The sequence below is a fragment of the Oncorhynchus kisutch genome, linkage group LG9 (genome assembly GCF_002021735.2).
Source record: "Oncorhynchus kisutch isolate 150728-3 linkage group LG9, Okis_V2, whole genome shotgun sequence".
In the NCBI taxonomy this organism is placed as follows: domain Eukaryota; kingdom Metazoa; phylum Chordata; class Actinopteri; order Salmoniformes; family Salmonidae; genus Oncorhynchus; species Oncorhynchus kisutch.
In genome coordinates, this window is record NC_034182.2 from 30406004 (window position 1) to 30430226 (window position 24223).

Below are 24223 nucleotides of genomic sequence, written 5' to 3' on the forward strand. Positions count from 1 at the left end.
TGTGAGACAGCTGTTTATGTGGCCTTAATTGAGCAAGATTTGACAACTCTGTAGGCTATAGTGTGGAAGTTCATCAAGTCAAGCTTAGTTGGTTCTAAAATGGAGAAAATGTCAACTTTACTATGAGATTAAAATATAAAGAATAGCTTACAAGGGAGAACAATAATTTGCTTACAAGGGAGAACAATATAGCATACTATTTTGCAGAAGGTGACAAATGTATTTAGGGCTATGTATTTATTTATAACCGTTGGCCTTTATTGAAAGGCCTATTGCTCAAGAATGATTTCACCAACACTGCACTTGAATAATAATATATCTATAGCCTACAATTTCTGCTCCAATATGTCATCATGAACCAACCAGGTCCATACCCAAACAGTTCGAACTACTAATTTTGAAAATTACTCTCTCCAGAAATAAGTCTCTCACTGTTGCCGCCTGCTACCGACCCCCCCTCATCTCCCAGCTGTGCCCTGGACACCATTTGTGAATTGATCGCCCCCCATCTAGCTTCAGAGTTCGTTCTGTTAGGTGACCTAAACTGGGATATGCTTAACACCCCGGCAGTCCTACAATCTAAGCTAGATGCCCTCAATCTCACACAAATCATCAAGGAACCCACCAGGTACAACCCTAAATCTGTAAACAAGGGCACCCTCATAGACGTCATCCTGACCAACTGGCCCTCCAAATACACCTCCGCTGTCTTCAACCAGGATCTCAGCGATCACTGCCTCATTGCCTGTATCCACAACGGAGCTGCAGTCAAATGACCACCCCTCATCACTGTCAAACGCTCCCTAAAACACTTCTGTGAGCAGGCCTTTCTAATCGACCTGGCCCGGGTATCCTGGAAGGACATTGACCTCATCCCGTCAGTTGAGGATGCCTGGTCATTCTTTAAAAGTAACTTCCTCACCATTTTAGATAAGCATGCTCCGTTCAAAAAATGCAGAACTAAGAACAGATATAGCCCTTGGTTCACTCCAGACCTGACTGCCCTCGACCAGCACAAAAATATCCTGTGGCGGACTGCAATAGCATCGAATAGTCCCCGCGATATGCAACTGTTCAGGGAAGTCAGGAACCAATACACGCAGTCAGTCAGGAAAGCTAAGGCCAGCTTCTTCAGGCAGAAGTTTGCCTCCTGTAGCTCCAACTCCAAAAAGTTCTGGGACACTGTGAAGTCCATGGAGAACAAGAGCACCTCCTCCCAGCTGCCCACTGCACTGAGGCTAGGTAACACGGTCACCACCAATAAATCCATGATTATCGAAAACTTCAACAAGCATTTCTCAACAGCTGGCCATGCCTTCCGCCTGGCTACTCCAACCTCGGCCAACAGCTCCGCCCCCCCCCCCCCCCCCCACAGTTACTCGCCCAAGCCTCACCAGGTTCTCCTTTAACCAAATCCAGATAGCAGATGTTCTGAAAGAGCTGCAAAACCTGGACCCGTACAAATCAGCTGGGCTTGACAATCTGGACCCTCTATTTCTGAAACTATCCGCCGCCATTGTCGCAACCCCTATTACCAGCCTGTTCAACCTCTCTTTCATATCGTCTGAGATCCCCAAGGATTGGAAAGCTGCCGCAGTCATCCCCCTCTTCAAAGGGGGAGACACCCTGGACCCAAACTGTTACAGACCTATATCCATCCTGCCCTGCCTAAGGTCTTCGAAAGCCAAGTCAACAAACAGGTCACTGACCATCTCGAATCCCACCGTACCTTCTCCGCTGTGCAATCTGGTTTCCGAGCCGGTCACGGGTGCACCTCAGCCACGCTCAAGGTACTAAACGATATCATAACCGCCATCGAGAAAAGACAGTACTGTGCAGCCGTCTTCATCGACCTTGCCAAGGCTTTCGACTCTGTCAATCACCATATTCTTATCGGCAGACTCAGTAGCCTCGGTTTTTCGGATGACGGCCTTGCCTGGTTCACCAATTACTTTGCAGACAGAGTTCAGTGTGTCAAATCGGAGGGCATGCTGTCCGGTCCTCTGGCAGTCTCTATGGGGGTGCCACAGGGTTCAATCCTCGGGCCGACTCTTTTCTCTGTATATATCAATGATGTTGCTCTTGCTGCGGGCGATTCCCTGATCCACCTCTACGCAGACGACACCATTCTATATACTTCCGGCCCGTCCTTGGACACTGTGCTATCTAACCGCCAAACAAGCTTCAATGCCATACAACACTCCTTCCGTGGCCTCCAACTGCTCTTAAACGCTAGTAAAACCAAATGCATGCTTTTCAACCATTCGCTGCCTGCACCCGCACGCCTGACCAGCATCACCACCCTGGATGGTTCCGACCTTGAATATGTGGACATTTATAAGTACCTAGGTTTCTGGTTAGACTGTAAACTCTCCTTCCAGACTCATATCAAACATCTCCAATCGAAAATCAAATCAAGAGTCTGCTTTCTATTCCGCAACAAAGCCTCCTTCATTCACGCCGCCAAACTTACCCTAGTAAAACTGACTATCCTACCGATCCTCGACTTCGGCGACGTCATCTACAAAATTGCTTCCAACACTCTACTCAGCAAACTGGATGCAGTTTATCACGGTGCCATCCGTTTTGTCACTAAAGCACCTTATACCACCCACCACTGCGACTTGTATGCTCTAGTCGGCTGGCCCTCGCTACATATTAGTCGCCAGACCCACTGGCTCCAGGTCATCTACAAGTCCATGCTAGGTAAAGCTCCGCCTTATCTCAGTTCACTGGTCACGATGGCAACACCCATCCGTAGCACGCGCTCCAGCAGGTGTATTGCACTGATCATCCCTAAAGCCAACACCTCATTTGGCCGCCTTTCGTTCCAGTTCTCTGCTGCCTGTGACTGGAACGAATTGCAAAAATCGCTGAAGTTGGAGACTTTTATCTCCCTCACCAACTTCAAACATCTGCTATCTGAGCAGCTAACCGATCGCTGCAGCTGTACATAGTCTATCGGTAAATAGCCCACCCATTTTTACCTACCTCATCCCCATACTGTTTTTATTTATTTACTTTTCTGCTCTTTTGCACACCAATATCTCTACCTGTACATGATCATTTATCACTCCAGTGTTAATCTGCAAAATTGTAATCATTCGCCTACCTCCTCATGCCTTTTGCACACAATGTATATAGACTCTTTTTTTTTCCCCCACTGTGTTATTGACTTGTTAATTGTTTACTCCATGTGTAACTCTGTGTTGTCTGTTCACACTGCTATGCTTTATCTTGGCCAGGCCGCAGTTGCAAGTGAGAACTTGTTCTCAACTAGCCTACCTGGTTAAATAAAGGTGAAATAAAAAATGTTATCACATATATTCATCTTGAGAAAATAAGACATCTTTTTTTAGGAGCATTGTTGCAGGAAACTGACATAAGTATAGTCACTTGTAGATTAGACAATGACGATGGGACCTTATCTCCAACGGTCCAATGCGCTTGGGTCTTGTTGTCTTGAGGTCAAATATTGCTTGTTGGCGTTGCCTAGTGGAGAATACCACATATTTACTTTGTACTGTAGGAAAATACTGATGTTAGGTGTGGGGAAAAAACTACTGAAGACCACGAACCTGTCAAGTGTGTGGTCTCGGAAATGTTTTCCCATGTGCAGTGTCAGTTGTTTCTAAATGCTGTGGTTGGTGAAATTCTGTGAATTAGAGCTTTTTTAATCTCACTTTTAAATTCATGCAACATTTTCTTGGCCCTTCAAGTCTAGCCTGCCTTAAATGAACTGCATCCTCAGAAAACAAAATTCCTTGCTTCTGTCTTTGCAGGTTTTTGGATCTCTGCCATTTTGGAATGAGAAGACCGTAACAGCATTTAGGATGAGTCAGCAGGGTTATGTTGCCACGCCTCCATACTCCCAGGCCCAGCCTGGGATGGGGGGCTACCCAGCTGGGTTTGGGAGTTCGCCTGCCCAGCCCCTCTATGGACATTATGGGGGACAACCTCAGTCATTCCCAGCCCCACCAACAGGTAAAGCCACGTTCCTTTGGTCTCTCATTCCTCCTGTAAAATCTTCTGTTTAGCTTTTCATCCAACCGGTCTGATCTTGTCATTTGGGATGTGTGCAATTCTTTATTAGTCCAGGAGCAATTGTTTGTTCATGATTCAAGCAATGCAGCTTCCAATTGAAATGACAAAATGTAAGCCTAGGGATATGTATTTCTGTTGCTCGGCCATACTATCGCCTCGTTATTTAGAAGGTTTGCCCATGTATACTGTACTGTGTATGTAATGTGTGACTGCAAGAGGATGCTTTGTGGACAGCAATGCTATTGGCACAGCATTTAGATGAGACATTTTGCTCAGGTGCATACTTTGTGTATATATTGTCTGACCATAAGAGGATTTTTTTACCTTCCAGGTTTGATGAAGCCTGTGTCATCCCCCTCCGGCATGCCTCCACCAGAGGTCTCCAGCCAGTATGGCTCAAACATTCAGCAGAATGGAGCTCACCCTCAAAGGTAACAGAGCTTACTCCACCGAGCAGAGTCCATTTACCACAAGTGCAAGTGCACACTTTGGGTAAAAGGGTAAAGAATTGAAAGGCAACCATGGCTTCATCCCAATACTCTTAGTGTATTCCTTCCATTTTCTTCAAGTCCACTAATAGGTAAATAGACTGAACATTTTTTTTGTCTGTTGGAACAGATAATATTTAGCTCTTTGTTTAATGTCCTCCAGGTACCCTGCCCCCCCTGCTGCTGCTGCCGCCTCTCCGTATGGACAACCCCCTAATTCCCCCTACCACACCATAGCCCCCCAGGCCCCAGCACAGCAGCTCACCAATCAGATGGGTTCCATGAACCTCGGATATGGTAATTAATCACTGTTTATAGAACTCAAGATTGTTGTATTGGGAATGGTTAGGGGGGTGGCATCCACTTCAGAAAGTAAACAAGATGCAAAGCAACTTACAAACAAGTTTAAAAAGCAAACGGCTGTGTTGTCCAAACAGTAGAACAGAAGCTTTTCTTACTAGTGGTAGTCTAGATATTTATGGCTTTGTCAACTTTGGTAAACTAGCATGCAGCTATGTTAGCAACTTGCCCAAGCCCAGACAGCTGATGTTCTGAGAGATGCAAAATTTGGATCATTACAAATCAGCTGGGATAGACAATCTGGATCCTCTCTTTCTAAAATTATCAGCTGAAATTGTTGCAACCCCTATTACTAGCTTGTTCAACCTCTCTTTCGTATCGTCTGAGATCCCCAAAGATTGGAAAGCTGCAGCGGTCATCCCCCTCTTCAAAGGGGAAAACACTCTAGACCCAAACTGTTATAGACCTATATCCATCCTGCCCTGCCTTTCTAAAATCTTCGAAAACCAAGTTAACAAACAGATCACAGACAATTTCGAATCCCACTGTACCTTCTCCACTATGCAATCTGGTTTCCAAGCTGGTCATGGATGCACCTCAGCCATGCTCAAGGTTCTAAACAATATTATAACCGCTATCGATAAAAGCCAAGGCTTTCGACTCTGTCAATCACCGCATTTTTATTTGCAGACTCAATAGCCTTGGTTTCTCAAATGACTGAGTCGCCTGGTTCACCAACTACTTCTCAGATAGAGTTCAGTGTGTCAAGTTCAATTCTCGGGCCGACTCTTTTCTCTGTCGCTCTTGCTGCTGGTGATTCTCTGATCCACCTCTATGCAGACGACACCATTCTGTATACTTCTGGCCCTTCTTTGGACACTGTGTTGACAAACCTCCAAACAAGCTGCAATGCCAAACAACTTTCCTTCCGTGGCCTCCAACTGCTTTTAAATGCTAGTAAAACTAAATGCATGCTCTTCAACCAATTGCTGCCCGCCCGACTAGCATCACTACTCTGGACGGTTCTGACTTAGAATATGTGGACAACTACAGATACCTAGGTGTCTGGTTATACTGTAAACTCTCCTTCCAGACTCACATTAAGCATCTCCAATCCAAAATTAAATCTAGAATCGGCTTCCTATTTCGCAACAAAGCCTCCTTCACTCATGCTGCCAAACATACCCCTCGTAAAACTGACTATCCTACCAATCCTTGACTTTGGCGATGTCATTTACAAAATAGCCTCCAACAGACTACATACAGTTTGGTGAGTAGAGTATCACAGTGCCATCCGTTTTGTCACCAAAGCCCCATATACTACCCATTACTGCGACCTGTATGCTCTCGTTGGCTGGCCCTCGTTACATATTCGTCCCCAAACCCACTGGCTCCAGATCCTCTAAGTCTTTGCTAGGTAAAGCCCCACCTAATCTCAGCTCTCTGGTCACCATAGCAACACCCACCCGTAGCATGCGCTCCAGCAGGTATATTTTACTGGTCATCCCCAAAACTAACACTCACTTTGTCCGCCTTTCCTTCCAGTTCTCTGCTGCCAATGACTGGAACAAATTGCAACATTCACTGAAGCTGGAGACTTATCTCCCTCACTAGCCAAACTGTAAATGGCACACCCAACTACCTCATCCCCATATTGTTATTTATCTTCTTGCTCTTTTGCACCCCAGTATCTCTATGTGCACATCATCATCTGCACATCTATCACTCCAGTGTTAATGCTAAATTGTAATTGTTTCGCCTCTATGGCCTGTTTTATTTACTGCCTTATCTCCCTACTCTTCTACATTTGCACACACTGTAAATATATGTTTTCTATTGTGTTATAGACTGTAGGTTTGTTTGTAACTCTGTTGTTTTTGTCACACTGCTTTGCTTTATCTTAGCCAGTTCACAGTTAATGAGAACTTGTTCTCAACTGGCTTACCTGGTTAAATAAAGGTGAAATAAAAAAGTTATTGTTAGGCTTCGTTCATGCAGTGTGTTGAAAGTTGTTCACACTCCCCCTACCTATCCTGCAGGTCCAGGGCCCATGCAGAACCCTCAGGCATCCCCCACCTCTCCCCCAGCCCAGCAGCCATTCCAGACTGCCCCTCCCCCAACCATGGGACAAACAACCCTGGGCCCCCCACCTACGGGCCCCCATTCACCCCAGATGGCTCCCCCACAGTCGCCCCTAGCTGGCCCATCTATGGGAGGGCACCCATCTATGGGAGGGCACCCATCTATGGGAGGGCACCCATCTATGGGAGGGCACCCATCTATGGGAGGGCACCCACCCATGGGAGGCATGGGTAGGCCCGTCCCAGGCCCACCCCCTCCAGGCTCTGGGGGCTTCCAGCAGCCTGGGCCTGGAGCAGCCGGACAACCAGGATACCCTCAGCAACCGCAAGGTACAGAAAGCGCAGTTACCTGTGGCTCAGTGATGATCACTGCAAAGCTTTATGGATTTATAGGGCCAGTTTCCTGGAGCCAGATGAAGCCTATTCCTGGAATAAAACATGGTTTTCAGGAATAATCTAGGATATGGTAACTCACTGTGGTAGTCAAACTTATCTTATCGAAGGTGGTGAGTAGTGTGTACAAATTGCTTTTGGAGTACTGTACCACTTAGTGTGTGCTTGCCACTAGGATTGCACCAGGTGTAGGTCACCAGAGCCTTTACACTGTGGCATGGTCTGTATTTCAGGTCAGTTTGGGGGGCAGATGGCGGGACCCGGGATGGCGGGACCCGGGATGGCGGGACCCTTCCAAGGTGGGGCAGCCCATATGTCCGGGCCACCTCAGAAAAAGCTGGACCCTGACTCCATCCCTAGCACAGTGAGTTCATATTTAATCCTCGTGTGACTTCACGTCTTTGCATGCCATGTCACATGTTTCCCAGCTACCTCCAAGCCAGTATTACCTATAAAGACATCTCTTTAGAAGACTGCACACCCAGTATGGGCCCAGGATAGACATGTGAGCATCCCATTTTTGTTACCCCCACCTCTACAAATTACCTATTGTATGTGTCTTATTTGGATTAAATGTATGACCGACAATTTGTACGATACCAACACGTCTCCGTTAACACACACATCTAGCAAAAACTGACCGATTGAAAGCTTTCAAGGACTGTTTAAGGAAATGGCTCCGCACAGTATACACTCTTTCACTGACAATGCACCTCTCTGGTTTAGACACAAGTCACTGAGGACGACCAAGCCAAACGAGGAGGACAGGTGTACACCACAAACCTCAGGGGTCAGGTTCCCCCGCTAGTCACTACTGACTTTACTGTACAGGACCAAGGTAAGGCACAGGAATACCACTGTACTGTAAACACAAACTTATCTGTGTCATTGAACAGAACTAACCTTATTTCCAACATACTTAACTTAGCTTTTTGTCCAGTCCATCACTAGCACCTGACTCGACTAATCAAGGGCTTTGTGATTACTTGACTAGTTGACTCAGGTTTGTTTGTGTTGGGATGGAACAAAAATGTGCCGTTGTGGGGTTCCCCAAGGAATGGATTAGTAGAACGTGACATGGATGGCTTTGAACAAATCCGATAATAGCCTTAGATCAAACATACACTTCTGAAAGATATTCTAATGGCAACATAAGGAACATGATTGGGGTCTTTTCATTAGTGCACACCGTAGCAAAATGTTTTCTCAGGGGAAACGTTTTGCAATGAAAACTAGTTTCTTAGGTAGCTCCCTCACTGTTTTGGCCTCTTTGTTTCTATTTGGTTCATATTGAGTAGACAGACCCCTGCTCTAACTCAAACGAATACCTCTAGAAGCCAGTAATATAACATAAATCTTTAGATGAGATTCCATTTTTTAAAACTTTGTATTTACTTTACCCTTTGATCTCGTTTTAAGTTGCGCCACTTCAGATTTGTCAAACTTAAAACATTTCCGTCTCAGAAAAATTGTTTGACCACACTGGAAAAAATTAAAATATATTAATGTTAAGGTTCTCTGAGTGCAACGTTACCTGAAAATTGCAAGGGAAATACTGATTGTTATGAATTAAGTGGTAACGTTTGATACTGTACTTAAATGTATGAATTAGAACACTGAATATTGCATTTCTTTGTAGAAAATGTAAGTTATTTACAGCCTGATGAATATATAAAGGGAAGAACTGAACGATATTAGGACTAGTGGAAGGCTTTATGCGTAAACACAAAATGCTAACATGTTTAAACTATATATTTTCTTGAATCAAACCAATGAGTACAACTTAATTGAACCATTTACATTTTAATTTTTTACTTTGTTTCCATTTCTTCATCCTCTTTAGGAAACGCCAGTCCAAGATTCATGCGTTGCACCACCTACTCTTTCCCCTGCACGGCTGACCTGGCCAAGCAGTGCCAAGTTCCTTTGGGTGCCATCATCAAACCTTTCGCCACGGTGCCAAAGAATGAGGTAGGCCTTATCCTGTGTATGTTTGCAGAGATTATCCACATTGTTATACAAAGTCAGACCACTAAACCACTTATGAATTTTGAAACCAAGATGTTTAAACCCAGATACTATCAAAACCTCAGGTACATACTGTAGACATCCTTTTAGGGAAGGGAGACACTAGCACTTTTAGTTTTACTCAATGACACGTAGATGTATTATTTCCTTATAAATATACTGTACGTCCAAGTGCTGTAAACTTTTAAAAGTGTCATGTGGACAACCTTCATGTGGATCTTGGGTGGTCTCAGGAATCCTGCCTTAGATATTCTTCCCCTCATTTTGTCTTCTGTGCCAAAGGGCCTTTTTAGGCAATGCTACTGTAGCTTTCGCTCTGTCTTGTAGAAAGAGCTAATTAGCTAATGTCAAGATCTGCGTGGACCCCAGAATATGAAAGGGGTTCAGCAAAGCAATCAAGTGCATTGCCTTCTCTGGTTAGCCCTCAATGTCCAGACAGCACTAGCATGATTCCCATAGTAGGAAGCTAATGCCCTGCATAGATTCCTTATCAAACAAAAGCTAACACATTATCGCCATGTTAGCATTATTGTTTTGTTTGTAATGAATGACCTCACTGCACAAGCAGTGAGTCTTAACATTAAACCCTTGTATCGCACTTGGATTTATTCTAAACATTTTTATAATTCAGCATCACATCCCATTTGGATGACCTACTTGGCTGCATTCACTTCTGTCTGCATGTGGAGTTTAATGGTCTTGGAGGCCATATGAAAAACATACACACACTAGTATATAAACAAGTACTAGAGTAAAAGCCTCCCCTCAAGAAAGAGCAGAAATCAAGGGAGTCTTATTGGGACAATTCAATGTGTTTTTAGGTTAGATTTATATCCCTGAGACAATGTTTTGGTTGTTAGGCTACAATATTTTGGATAGTATATCATTTCAGTGATTCTTAATGTAAATAGTTTGAAGTAGTTGAACGAGATTTGGCTATTTGGCCATGCACATGTGAATATAGCATGTGCGCACAGTTTGTTTTCACTAATGAATGTTTGTGAGTGTACGGACTTTGTGCATGTAATTTATGCCATATGTTTCCATGGGTTTGCTTGTGTGTGGGCCAGAAGCTATAGGCACACCTTTACCATCTGTATTCCTACACATTCCCACTCAGCAGGAAAAATATTTAATCCTTACATTAAACAAAGCCTTATTCGGACAGAAACGTTCAGTTATAGACAAATGTAATGTAAATGTAATGCAGCTATTTACATACATGGAGCATGAGATTGATCCGTTTCTGGGGAGCAAATCTGCTTTGCGTATCGTGACGGCACGTGTTGAGTTGCATGATAAAACTGTTTTGAAGGTATAGATGAGATCACCCACAATGTTTAGACTAAATGCTTTATGGCAGAGTGTGGGTCTACACGGGTGAAGATCTTGACATTTGTCTAAAACGGCAACAACTTCACTCTTCTAGACTGTTGCACTGTGTTAGGTCTTGTTTTTAATTTCCACAATAGCTGTTTTAAAGGCAATATTTGAATTTAAAGTAAAGCTAAATTTAGCTGTTAGGATGATTGTATATAGATAGTGTGGCAGAACCAATTGGTGAGGCATAAACTGAAGCCTGGGAAATGACTCCACCTTTGGCCAAGGGAGCTACTACAGCCCAACTACCCAGGAGGACTGGCACACGTGTTTTTTTAACCTTTATTTAACTAGGCAAGTCAGTTAAGAACAAATTCTTATTTTCAATGACGGCCTATGAACAGTGGGTTAACTGCCTTATTCAGGGGCAGAACGACAGATTTGTCATCTCAGGGATTCGATCTTGCAACCTTTCGTTTGCTACGCTCTAACCAGTAGGCTACCTGCCGCCCCAAACAGAACCAATCAGTCGATATAATCGAGAACAATCATCAGAAATCACACAATATGAATCAGACAGATGGGTGCCGCCTGACCCACTAGTTGGTCAGAAGGTTCAAATCAACGTTTCGTATCATCATTTCCGAGTAGGCGGTAATGGTCATTTTTATTGTGTTGTAACTGAAACTAGAAGATCTTCTGATGTCCTTTCCCTTCGTCAAAGGTACATAAAGTGTTTTTACCCCAGAATAGCCCGCTAATATGACCCATAGTAGGGAAGAACGTTTCTTGAAAACATTTTGATCTACAGTACATCTACACCACGATATGAAATGTTGATTTGAACCTTCTGACCAACTAGTGTATCAGGTGGCGCCCCACTGTCTGATTCATGTCGTTTGATTTCTGATGATAGTTGTCGATTTGATATAAACCGATAGCAATTGTATCGGGTGCATGTGTAGCCTTTAATTTAATCAGCCTCAGTTGTGACACACTGGCAGAGAGCACATGGGCACTGTGTTTTAAATCACTCTAAGGTTGGGTTAAGGATGTGATCCAAGTAAATGTTTTTATTGCAGCCTTGCATCCTGGTTGTATTTACTGGTATATTATCCAGTCAATGACTGCAACAACTATGCTTCTGTTATTGTGTAGTTTGTGCTGCCCTGTAATAAACTCAGCAAAAAAAAGAAACGTCCCTTTTTCAGGACCCTGTCTTTCAAAGATAATTCGTAAAAATCCAAATAACGTTACAGATCTTCATTGTAAAGGGTTTAAACACTGTTTCCCATGCTTGTTCAATGAACCATAAACAATTAATGAACATGAACCTGTGGAACAGTCGTTAAGACATGAACAGCTTACAGATGGTAGGCAATTAAGGTCACAGTTATGAAAACGTAGGACACTAAAGAGGCCTTTCAACTGACTCTGAAAAACACAAAAATAAATATGCCCAGGGTCCCTGCTTATCCGTGTGAACGTGCCTTAGGCATTCTGCAAGGAGGCATGAGGACTGCAGATGTGGCCAGGGTAATAAATTGCAATGTCCGTACTGTGAGACGCCGAAGACAGCGCTACAGGGAGACAGGACGGACAGCTGATTGTCCTCGCAGTGGCAGACCACGTGTAACAACACCTGCACAGGATCCGTACATCTGAACATCACACCTGCAGGACAGGTACAGGATGGCAACAACAACTGCCCGAGTTACACCAGGAATGCACAATCCCTACATCAGTGCTCAGACTGTCTGCAATAGGCTGAGCGAGGCTGGACTGAGGGCTTGTAGGCCTGTTGTAAGGCACCAGACATCACCGGCAACAACGTCGCCTATGGGCACAAACCCACCATCGCTGGACCAGACCAGACTGGCAAAAAGTGCTCTTCACTGACGAGTCGCAGTTTTGTCTCACCAGGGGTGATGGTTGGATTCGCATTTATCGTCGAAGGAATGAGCATTACACCGAGGCCTGCACTCTGGAGCAGGATCGATTTGGAGTCAAAGTCCGTCATGGTCTGGGGCGGTGTGTCACAGCATCATCGGACTGAGCTTTTTTTGCAGGCAATCTCAATGCTATGCATTACAGGGAAGACATCATCCTTCCTGCAGGCTCATTCTGACATGACCCTCCAGCATGACAATGCCACCAGCCATACTCCTCATTCTGTGTGATTTCTTGCAAGACAGGAATGTCAGTTCTGCCATGACCAGCAAAGAGCCCGGATCTCAATCCCATTGAGCACGTCTGGGACCTGTTGGATCAGAGGGTGAGGGCTAGGGCCATTCCCCCAGGAAATACCTGGGAACTTGCAGGTGCCTTGGTAGAAGAGTGGGGTAACATCTCACAGCAAGAACTAGCAAATCTGTTGCAGTCCATGAGGAGGAGATGCACTGCAGTACTTAATGCAGCTGGTGGCCACAACAGATACTGACGGTTACTTCTGATTTTGACCCCCCCCCTTTGTTCAGGGACACATTATTCCATTTCTGCTTGTCACATGTCTGTGTAACTTGTTCAGTTTATGTCTCAGTTGTTGAATCTTGTTATGTTCATACAAATATTTACACGCGTTAAGTTTGCTGAAAATAAATGAAGTTGACAGTGAGAGGACGTTTCTTTTTTTGATGAGTTGATAAACTGGTTAGGATAATGCATGGTAGTAATCATCATTAACCTGAAGCCTGTCAATTTCACCCAAACTACTAACTAAGGCATCGTCTATGTACAGTTGACTATGGGTCAGTGCTATCCGGAACCTTGGGACGTCTCTACCCTTACCGTAACCATAATCCTTTCCGAACCTTAACCCTTACATAACCATTTTACATTTTAACTTCAATGGGGTAGGGACGTCCCAAGGATCCTGGATAGCACGGACTGTTGACTATGGGCAACAGTTGACTCTCTAAAACAAACGCGTGACGGCTCTCTTATGTGATGGCTGTCTTATGAGACTATCTCCTCTGTTCTATTGTGTGGCCCAGACTCCTCTCTACTTCGTGAACCATGGTGAGACTGGCCCGATCCGCTGTAACCGCTGCAAAGCCTACATGTGTCCCTACATGCAGTTCATCGATGGCGGCCGCCGCTACCAGTGCGGATTCTGCAACTGCGTCAACGAAGGTACCCATAATGAGGGGATGGGAGACCTTATTGGGTCATAATGCCCCGTGGCTAAAGATCAGCTATGGATCTGACTAATCTTTTGGAGCTCAACCTATTTTTTTTTTTTAGCTTGTCTTTTTAATTTGAGTAACTTACATTATCCAAGATTTAAATGATAGTAGTTGGTTATTCTTCATATTTCTGACTTAAGGTCTGACCAGGGCTTTAGGGTAGTTTTGAACCCTCTTACATAAACTAATGCACTCGGGTAGGGGACACTATGCCTGAGAGCCATTTAAGGCGTAGTTGCTAAGCAGAGGCAATATTATGTTTGGGGTATGTTATTGTCACCACTGGTAAAACGCGTTATTTTGTTCTCTCACAGTGCCAGCTTTTTATTTCCAACACCTGGACCACATGGGCAGAAGGGTGGATTTATATGAGAGGCCAGAGCTGTCGCTGGGGTCCTATGAGTTCGAAGCCACCCTAGATTACTGCAAGGTAAGCAATGCTCTACCATTGTGGTTTATCTTCATAAATGAACCTTCATAGTGAACCTTATGTATGATATTGTTTCATTTTATACAAATAAAGAGACATTGTCAGTTGGTAAAATAACTACATTGAATAACTTTTGTATGGATGAAAAGTAAAATGTGTTTCAATCAATATTCCTAGCAGTTTATACATCGCCAATAACCTACAATTTGAATTGACATAGAGGAAAGCTGTGATGGTACATGGAACAGAACGGATAAAACTGGCCAAAGTAATTCTTGGCAAGAGTCTATCTCTTAAAGACTTGTATGAAGTGAAAGTGATTAGGAGCACAGAGTACAGGCAAAAGCATGTTCTGTTCTCTCAACACCACCTCATTAAAGCCAAAAGTGCTCCATTTTGTTACGCTCTGTGGGGTGGTCTTTTCTAGTACATTCTGGGTAGAGGTAAGTGGCGGCTAGCAACGCCACGTTTTGCTACTGAAGCCATCTTGTTACTTCAGTCTGTTTATTAATGTTTGGAAATGTAGTCCCGGCCAGCTTTCAGCGCAAGCATCCGAGGTGAGCCGAGTCAGACTGTTACCGCGGAAACAAAACAACGGCCTGTGCTGTGTCCTTCATCCACATTCCTAACAAATGGAGGGCAGTCGGATGTCACACACAGTCTTAACGGCTCCAAGATCCAAGCAAGCTGTAAGCTTAAAACGCAGAGAAAGTAATGGGTGTGGTGAAGGGATACACAGGGCAGAACATGTGAGGAAGAGAGAAAATTGGGATCCAATAGTAGCCTACACGTTTCACCTAAAATTGGGGTACAGATTTGACGTCTCTGGTGTGTTCACGTTATTATGTGGTTAACCTTGGAGGCAGGGTCAGTTGTTGATTTCATAAGTGAACAATAGTTTGTTTTCAGGGTTGTTTTAGACAAAGACATTTTAAACCGCAAATTAAGGAAATAAGGTGAAGTAACAGTTGAATTGAAGTTGTAATTCAAAATGTCCTCTCTCTCTTTCAGAACAACAAGCCAGCCAGTCCTCCGGCGTACATCTTCATGATAGACGTGTCCTATGCCAACATCAAGAGCGGACTGGTCAGACTGATATGTGAGGAGCTGAAGACCCTGCTAGACAACCTGCCCAGGTACACCCACAATACACACACACGCTATCAAACACTGACCTCGTAATCAAGGAATGGAGCCTTGAACCACCTGCATTTGGAACCTGAAACTCTGGAACCTGGCCCAATATCACTCTGCCTACTGCCTAGCTCCAAGATCTTTTTATATGCAATCTCCCAACTTGGAGTGAGACCCACTACATAGCCTTAGGGGTTACGGTGAAATGAGGTAAGCCGTGTCCAATGTCATAATCTTTTATACAATGCCCTGCTCTCCAAAGGATTAGCATTGGATAACTGAAGTCTCACGTCAGAGAGAAACCACATTAGATTTATAGAAGTGTTGGTTTTCAACGCCCCCATCACCCATAATGTGTAGCTTGGTGGTTTGATATTTGGGGTGGGTTGCAGACCTCCAGAGACATTATAGCCTACACTACCTCCCACCTTTCTGTCAACACATCTTCAGGGGGGGCCATATGTTCGCCTGAGCTTCATTATGCTTCCATCGCCTCAGGGTGTAACACAATACTACTGGAAATCCGCGATACCTTGCCAAATATGGTTGTCCCACATCTACAAGGCAAAGAAAAAAGCATTAAGCCAAGTATTTAAGTATCTCATCAGTTGAAAATGATTTCCTAAAGGGTGTGGGGGTGGGTTGATGGGAGGGGGAAGATGCTAGGGGAAGGGAAAGAATGAGGGGGAGGGGAGAAAATGTTATGGTGCAGTGCAGACTCTAACCCTGAATCATGTCCAAGACACAAGAAGTCCGCGGCACAGATGGGTCTGATTTTTGGCTGTTTTATATGGGTCGCCAACAAGACACAAGGTTTTGATTTACCATCGAGAAACGGATGACATACTTCACCTGACTTTCCTAAAATAACTTATTTGGAAACTGGCTCTCGCTCCTAGCCTGCAGACTTATGGAGATATTTGTCCGAAACCCTTACGTCACCCCCGAAACGGTTAGGTAGTGCTCTATCCAAACAAGCCCCCTGTTTTTAAATTACTTTTCTTCCCTGTTGTCCATTGAGACTTTGCTCTCTCCTGTATTGAAACTAATGGAAAACATGTTGGAAACAGAACACTTTTATAAGGATCTGCAACGCTGCCGAAATAGCCACATTTTTGCTTCTAGCTTGCTACTGTGGAAAAGGGGCTCCAAGAAAGCACACGCAGGTGTAGATTAAATCCTGTGGTATTTTCTCCTTCATTTTAATATTTCATCGCTGTTACTCAGTATGAAAACGAGCAATAAAAAGCTGCATTGCATGACTACTTCTCATGTCAGTTCTTGATGTTGACATAAGTCTGTTCTATGGTTCTCATCATTTACATATGGCAGATTTAGTTATAACGAGCACCTCCTTTATACTGGGTTAAAGTGCATGTTCTATACTGCTGTGTTCAGAAAGAAAGGGAGACAAACCCCATTTTCCCCTGTCAGATGGGGAATACTTTTACACTTTATTTGGATAATCCATCTGTAGTGTGACCATTTGTAGAGAATCAACTGCTTGTTAGGGTTAGGGTTAGGATAAGGGTTAAGTTTATGGCTAGGGTTAGTAGATAGTTGAAATGTTACTGATACTGAGCATCTACAGATGGACTATCCAAATAGTGATACCCATTGTTTTGATGATAAGGGTTTTAGATACAGGCCCCAGTTCAACAGACTTACTAGTCCAACAGGCCAATTCCAAGAGCTCTAATTTGTTGCTCAGGTTCTCTTAGTGCTACTACAGCTACTTTCTCTGTACCTCATCAACACAGAGGTGTATATAAAATAGAATTTATCTCAACTGGGTGGAATTCTCCCCAGTCCATGAAAAATGAAAGCGAGATCTATAAAGGGCTGAAAACAAAGTCATATATTTCACTGACAGTTTATTATTCATGTTATTGAACTTCTGTTGAGAGAAATTGAGAGAAATTGTGTGTGGACATTAAATCACATGACATCAGAGATGGCAGTCATCTTAATTGAAAGCATATGAGGCCCCTTTTTTTACTTCACCTATTTGCCCTGAAGAAAAACAATCCTAACCCTCTTTCTGTGGATGTTTGTGTAAGTTCGTCAGGCATGACTGGGTGATGGCCCTTTGTGTTTTTGGAGTGGTGGATGCTGGAAGAGGTGCCCATCCCCGGAATGAGACCCTCTCCTACAATGTGTTTTTGGAGTGGTGGATGCTGGAAGAGGTGCCCGTCCCCGGAATGAGACCCTCTCCTACAATGTGTTTTTGGAGTGGTGGATGCTGGAAGAGGTGCCCGTCCCCGGAATGAGACCCTCTCCTACAATGTGTTTTTGGAGTGGTGGATGCTGGAAGAGGTGCCCATCCCCGGAATGAGACCCTCTCCTACAATGTGTTTTTGGAGTGGTGGATGCTGGAAGAGGTGCCCATCCCCGGAATGAGACCCTCTCCTACAATGTGTTTTTTCTTTGCTTTAAAAATGGGTTTCTGCACCCAGGAATGTTTTTAACTCTAAAACTTCTCTCTAAAACACTCGTAGTTAAATAAATAAATTATGGCGGGAAGTTGTTTTGCTAGAGCAAATAAATATACAAAGGTCTGAAAAACCGGGCATGAGATTGTGCCTTTTGACGTAGTGATATCGGAGAGGTTGAAGGAAAACCATTAGCGCTCTAATTAAGCAATAAGGCCCGAGGGGGTGTGGTATATGGCCAATATACCACGGCTAAGGACTATTCTTACGCACAACGCAATAAGGCACCACAAACCACTGAGGTGGCATTTGCTTGAGCCTGTCTGAAGTGCCAGATGGGCGGAGTTGATACTTTTGGGAATATTGTATTGTTTCTATTACCAGGTCCGTTAGCTAACACTGCTTGCAAACAGTGTGTGTATCCACATTGATTTGTTATCCGTTCTTGTCATATCATGTTTAGAATACAACTTCAGAATAGGGGACTGATCTGCCGCTTATTGGCCATTTTATGTCAGAGTGCATCAGCGACTATAACAATTTAGTGATTACTTAATCTATGCTGTAACATAGTTCCCTGTAATGACAAGCATGTTTAGTTCAAATAGAAAACTATTCTGAAAGGTTCTCTCTTCTAGCCTGGTCCCAAATTTGTGTATGCTTTAGGCAAATATTATCAATGACATGACTATCATTAATGACTCATGCCAGGCTACTGCTTCTCTCGCTCTCTCTCTTTCTCTTCCCCCCCCCCCCCCCCCCCCTAAATGACACTAACGCTCATCCCCAATTTTGCCCCCTCTTCCTCCCGCACAGAGAGGATGGTGCCGAGAGTTCGACGGTGAAGGTGGGCTTCGTCACTTACAACAAGATCCTACACTTCTACAACGTGAAGAGTGCCCTTGCCCAGCCTCAGATGATGGTGGTGTCCGACACGGCCGAGATGTTTGTCCCACTGCTCGACGGCTTCCTCGTCAACTTCCAGGAGTCTCGCGCCGTCATCAACAAGTAAGGGGCACACCTCTGACATGAGAATTGATTTGAGTAGTGATGCTTGATTGCATGTTTTCAAATATTTACATATGGTCATTATTGTTTATGAATAGCAATAGGCAGGTCATTGGTAATGTTAGGCATCTGAACCTTTTTGAAGGAGGCATTGACAATATTTTGCTTATATAGCCCAATTGGAGGGGCAGGATGAACTCTGCACATTGTCACACTTTGGGGTATAGATTACAATCTGATGCAGACCAAAGGGTAAACATTCTGTCTGACACAATCTTACTTTGTGGGTTTGTAGTGGTGTCTTTCTTTTTGATAAATGTATACATTGTCTTTATCTCCAGCTCCTTCTCAAAGCCTGTCGATGTGCATCTATTTCTGTCAAAGCTCATTTCTGAGCAACATTTTTCATGTCATGAAAACAATTGTTGAATGACAACATTTGATTATCTTGCCACACCAGGTGTCCAAGGCCTCATTTTATCCGTAGTTTCAGTGGTTTTCATCACAAATGTCAAAAACAGTTGCTTCCAGAGAAGTGGTCCCTGGAAATATTTGATATTAAAAAGACCCATGTGGATTTATATGGAAAATGGTCTTATCTATGCAGTTGTATGACACGGCATCAAAATTATTTATTACAACTTGATATTTTGGTATGTCTATGATAAATCTCTTACTCCCAGATCAACCAGTTTGTTTTTCTGAAGAACTGACTCATTTTTCTCAACTTGTACAATATAATTAAACAAATGTGAGTTGAGTCCTTGGTTTAGATCCAAATATGACTTTGTCGCAACAACAAAATTCTTCCAAAGGTGTTTTATCTTCTGCATGAGCTGAGAAATTCACTCTTCTAAACTGTCTATGTGCATGATACTCTTCCAATGATCTGTGTAATTGTAAGGACAATACTGTTGGATGTAGCCACTGGCTGTCCCAGTAATCGAAAATAACTTTTTCCTTATCTCTCTTCCTTGATAAACCACAGACTGTTAAAATAACTGGATGGACACTGACCGTAGTACTTACACCCATCACCTCCTTTCAGATTAGCAGTCATAAAGGAAAGGAGGCAATGAAACAGCTATTTTAACACAATTGGGACAGAGCAAATTGTGTATCTACCAAGTGTTGAACACAATGTTCCAGAGGTGAATGATTGTGACACTTCCTCCCTCTCACTCCTCTCCAGTCTCCTGGACCAGATCCCTGATATGTTTGCAGACACCAACGAGAGCGAGACGGTCTTTGCCCCCGTCATCCAGGCTGGGGTAGAGGCACTCAAGGTGAGAGGCTAGATGTCAACTCTGTCACACACGAGGGAATGGGATAGTAGGGCAGCTGTTAGTTTGTCCAGGCGGTGATGGACTCCAAAGTATCCAATAACCTCTCTGATTTCATTACAATTGTTTATTTACATAGGGACAGATAGAAAAACACTGGCACATTGAAATGAAAAGACAACAGACCCACATAATAAGTTGATAAAGTACGTTGTGACATCAATTAAACTCAAAGCTAGAGGAATTATAATAGTCCAAAAAAATAAGTCTGTCAGCTGTAGAGGCCATCTAAACTTTTTGCAGTCACAGCCCCTTTACCGCCACCCCCCCAAAAAAGGGATTTTTTTTTTCAGCATAGTCCATTATACCGTGCGTTCTCAGTTGGCATTGTGCCTTAAACAGTTTCTCCATCAACCCAATGACTCTGCAACTTTCCGTTTTGCTTCTTAATAGAACTGTTTATTTAATCGGCTCCAACTGAATTTTTCCCAACGGCTTGCCTTCAGTTTGAATTAATGTGTGGTAGAGGTCACGTAATTTCAGATGCGAACAGACAGCCTTGCAGAAAATCTCATTTGATTTGGCACGTGCGCCGAATACAACAGGTGTAGACCTTACTGTGAAATACTTACTTACAAGCCCTTAACCAACAATGCATTTCAAGAAAGAGTTCAAATATTTATTAAATAAACAAAATTTTAAAAAAGTAATACAATAAGAAGGTTAGTGGAGGTAATTTGTACATGTAGGTAGGGGTAAAGTGACTATGCATAGATAGTGGTGCAGCAGTCTAAGGTACTGCTTCACTACAGACACTGGTTCGATTCCAGGCTGTATCACAACCGGCTGTGATTGGAAGTCCCATAGGTCGGCGCACAATTGGCCCAGCGTTGGCCGGGGTAGGCCTTCATTGTAAAAAATAATTTGTTCTTGCCTAGTTAAATAAAAGGTAAAATAAACAGTGAGTAGCACCAGTGTAAAAACAAATGGGGGGGGGGGGGGGGGGGGTTACTCACGTTGAGGGAGAGGTTGTTGTCCTGGCACCAGACTGCCAGGTCTCTGACCTCCCTATAGACTGTCTCATCATTGTCGATGATCAGGCCTTAATGATGGTGTTGGAGTCGTGCTTGGCCACGCAGTCGTGGGTGAACAGGGAGTACAGGAGGGGACTAAGCACGCACCCCTGAGGGGCCCCCGTATTGAGGATCAGTGTGGCAGATGTTGTTGCCTCCCCTTACCACCTGGGGGCGGCCCATCAGGAAGTCAAGGATCCAGTTGCCGAGGGAGGTGTTTAGTCCAGGGTCCTTAGGTTAGTGATGAGCTTTGTGGGCACTGTGGTGCTGATCTGTAGTCAATGAACAGCATTCTCACAGGTGTTCCTTTTGTCCAGGTGGGAAAATACGGGTATGATGGTGAGTCACAACTAATTTGGGTCACGAAGACCATTGACTCTGTTGCTTTAGCCATCTGTTGACCTACACTTAAACCCTAGAATCCCCTCACTGAACGTGAAAATAATGAGGCCCGTCTAGGTCAAATCAATGTTGTTCCCTTCATTGAAACGGTCACACAAGGAAATGCTTGCATGTACACCTTTTCCCTGTATTCACTCTCTCCTGTTGTTCCCTCTCTGTAATGTGTTATTTATTTTTGTTTTCTCCAGACAGCAGAATGCAGTGGCAAGCTGTTCATCTTCCACTCATCCATCCCCACCGCCGAGGCCCCTGGGAAACTGAAGAACAGGGACGACAAGAAGCTGATCAACACAGAGAAAGAGAAGGTAAAGAAAAATAGCCCGTCTTTTGCATTTAAAACAAAGTGGACCATATTATCATTGGCTATTAAAAGCTTGCTTTCTAAAATGTGTGTTGTTTGGTTCCCCTGCGGTGTCCTAGACTCTGTTCCAGCCCCAGAAGGGTGTGTACGAGCAGCTCTCCAAGGACTGTGTGTCTCAGGGTTGCAGCGTGGATCTCTTCCTCTTCCCCAGCCAGTATGTGGACCTCGCTACAATGGGAGACGTCCCCACACACACTGGAGGCTCCATTTTCAAGTACAGCAACTTCCAGGTATACACAAACAGTAATGCAAACAACTGCACAATACAGTTTGTTTTTACATTTGAGTCATTTAGCAGACACTCTTAACCAGAATGACGTACAGGTTCAATTAGATTTAAGTGCCTTGTCCAAGGGCACATAAACAGATTTATCACCTAGTCAGCTCAGGGATTCGAACCAGCCGCCATCTGTTATAGGCCCGACACTCTATCCGCTAAGCTACCTGCCGTCTAGTTCCCCAGAGCGCTCTTTTTATGCCACAGAACATCTTATTTTTCCACACTGCCATTTTGAGTCCATGAATCGTTATCTTATTGAACACATGTAATTACTCTCATTACATGAAATGCATTAAAGCCCATTTTCTCATTCAGATCTTGGCACTGGACCAATATTCCATGGAGTATAATTGGGGGAAAACTCTGTTACCTTGTGGTTGACTGTGTCACTACCTGTGTATTTCAGGTGGAAATGGATGGAGAGCATTTCTTGAGTGACCTGAGGAAGGATGTGGAGAAGGCCATCGGGTTTGACGCCATCATGAGAGTCCGCACCAGCACAGGTAATTCAGTCAACTGTTTTTAGTGTATTGCACTTGTATGTACTTAAAAAAGAGGTACAGTTTAGATTGTAGATTGAACATTTTAAATTACATTTGTTTCCAATAGTTTTACATCGCCAGATGTAATGCTTAAATTATGCATTGATTAAAAGGTATTTAGGTAAAATTGGTTTTCATACTGCTAGACTGTATTGCACTTCAAGACACTAACCCATAGTTTTCCCTTGTCTCTCCTGCCAGGCTTCAGGGCTACAAACTTCTTCGGTGCTATCCACATGAACAACACCACAGATGTGGAGATGGCTGCCGTGGACTGTGACAAGGCTGTGACTGTGGAGTTCAAACACGATGACAAACTTAGCGAGGAGACGGGCGCTCTCATGCAGGTGTCTCTCTCACACACACACACACACACACACACACACGACTCAAAAAAAATAACACCACATTGTTTTGCTGAAGTCATCTTAAGCTTCTATTTTGAATGGTTACCACTAATCAGATATTTAGGCTCACTGCAAAGTGGATATTTGACTGCAACAATTACAAATATGCATCATATTTAATAACCAATGTATCCCATTCACAATGTGTTTTCAGCCAAAGGTTCCACAAAGCCTTAAACATCCTACTCTGACATGTAAGATTGAAATCATGACAGGCTTTTGACCCTCTAACGGCTTCTGTGTGTGTGTGTTCCGTTTCTCAGTGTGCCTTGCTGTACACGACCGTCAACGGCCAGCGTCGTTTGCGGATCCACAACCTCAGTCTGAACTGCAGTGCCCAGCTGTCTGAGCTATACAAGAGCTGTGAGACTGACGCCCTCATCAACTTCTTTGCCAAGTCAGGTGACTACACACAGCAGAGTATTACTGTGTTTAGGCTTGTGTTCAGTAAGGTCCAAATGAGATGCACAATAAATCCACTTCCCATCTAGGCATAATGAATGCGATTCGATATATAGTTATTCGCCAAAGTATTTTTATAAGCCTTTGGGCTGGATGTGTCAGTAGTTCATACATGCAGAATCTATGAGAATAATTACTCTTACCTCAAATAGAGACCATGCGTTTGAAAGCGACTGTTTTTCCCCCACATGGGCCAGCCCCCTATCATTTTGAGTTCTACCAATGAGCTACAGCCCCTTGCCATTTGAGTGACAGCTAGCAAGAGGCAAATGATGCACACACAGCAGAGAGAGAGGGCAATGACGTGGTGCACATATGTGACGTAGTACACAATTTTCAGGGACCACTTGGCTCGTGAGCGCTACTTTCAGATCTACTGGCTAAGAAGTATACAAAAGTACGGGAGAATCTCTTGAATTAAATAGTCTGATCATTGGATGTAACATACTTGGCTGGTGTGTTTTATTATGCATTATTCAGCATAATGATACCCAATATGTAGACCTTTATGTGGGAAATCTGCTTAAGTCGACTCGTGACTTGTGGCTTCAACATTGCTGGTCGATGGTG

At 43.8% G+C, this 24223-nt stretch overlaps 1 protein-coding gene across 1 annotated transcript in view; it reads left to right on the plus strand.

Moving 5' to 3' along the window:
• Positions 1 to 24223, plus strand: part of LOC109897039 (protein transport protein Sec24D) — a 29281-nt gene that overhangs the window by 596 nt on the left and 4462 nt on the right. Inside the window, exons 2-18 of the mRNA XM_020491549.2 lie at positions 3783 to 3984; positions 4376 to 4475; positions 4696 to 4829; positions 6872 to 7243; positions 7540 to 7670; positions 8033 to 8144; positions 9150 to 9277; positions 13648 to 13786; positions 14154 to 14269; positions 15281 to 15405; positions 18652 to 18843; positions 20036 to 20129; positions 21790 to 21906; positions 22022 to 22192; positions 22649 to 22745; positions 22986 to 23131; positions 23455 to 23593. Coding sequence (XP_020347138.1) covers positions 3834 to 3984; positions 4376 to 4475; positions 4696 to 4829; positions 6872 to 7243; positions 7540 to 7670; positions 8033 to 8144; positions 9150 to 9277; positions 13648 to 13786; positions 14154 to 14269; positions 15281 to 15405; positions 18652 to 18843; positions 20036 to 20129; positions 21790 to 21906; positions 22022 to 22192; positions 22649 to 22745; positions 22986 to 23131; positions 23455 to 23593 — 2464 coding nt within the window. The 5' untranslated portion in view covers positions 3783 to 3833. The remainder of the gene's footprint in view (positions 1 to 3782; positions 3985 to 4375; positions 4476 to 4695; positions 4830 to 6871; positions 7244 to 7539; positions 7671 to 8032; positions 8145 to 9149; positions 9278 to 13647; positions 13787 to 14153; positions 14270 to 15280; positions 15406 to 18651; positions 18844 to 20035; positions 20130 to 21789; positions 21907 to 22021; positions 22193 to 22648; positions 22746 to 22985; positions 23132 to 23454; positions 23594 to 24223) is intronic.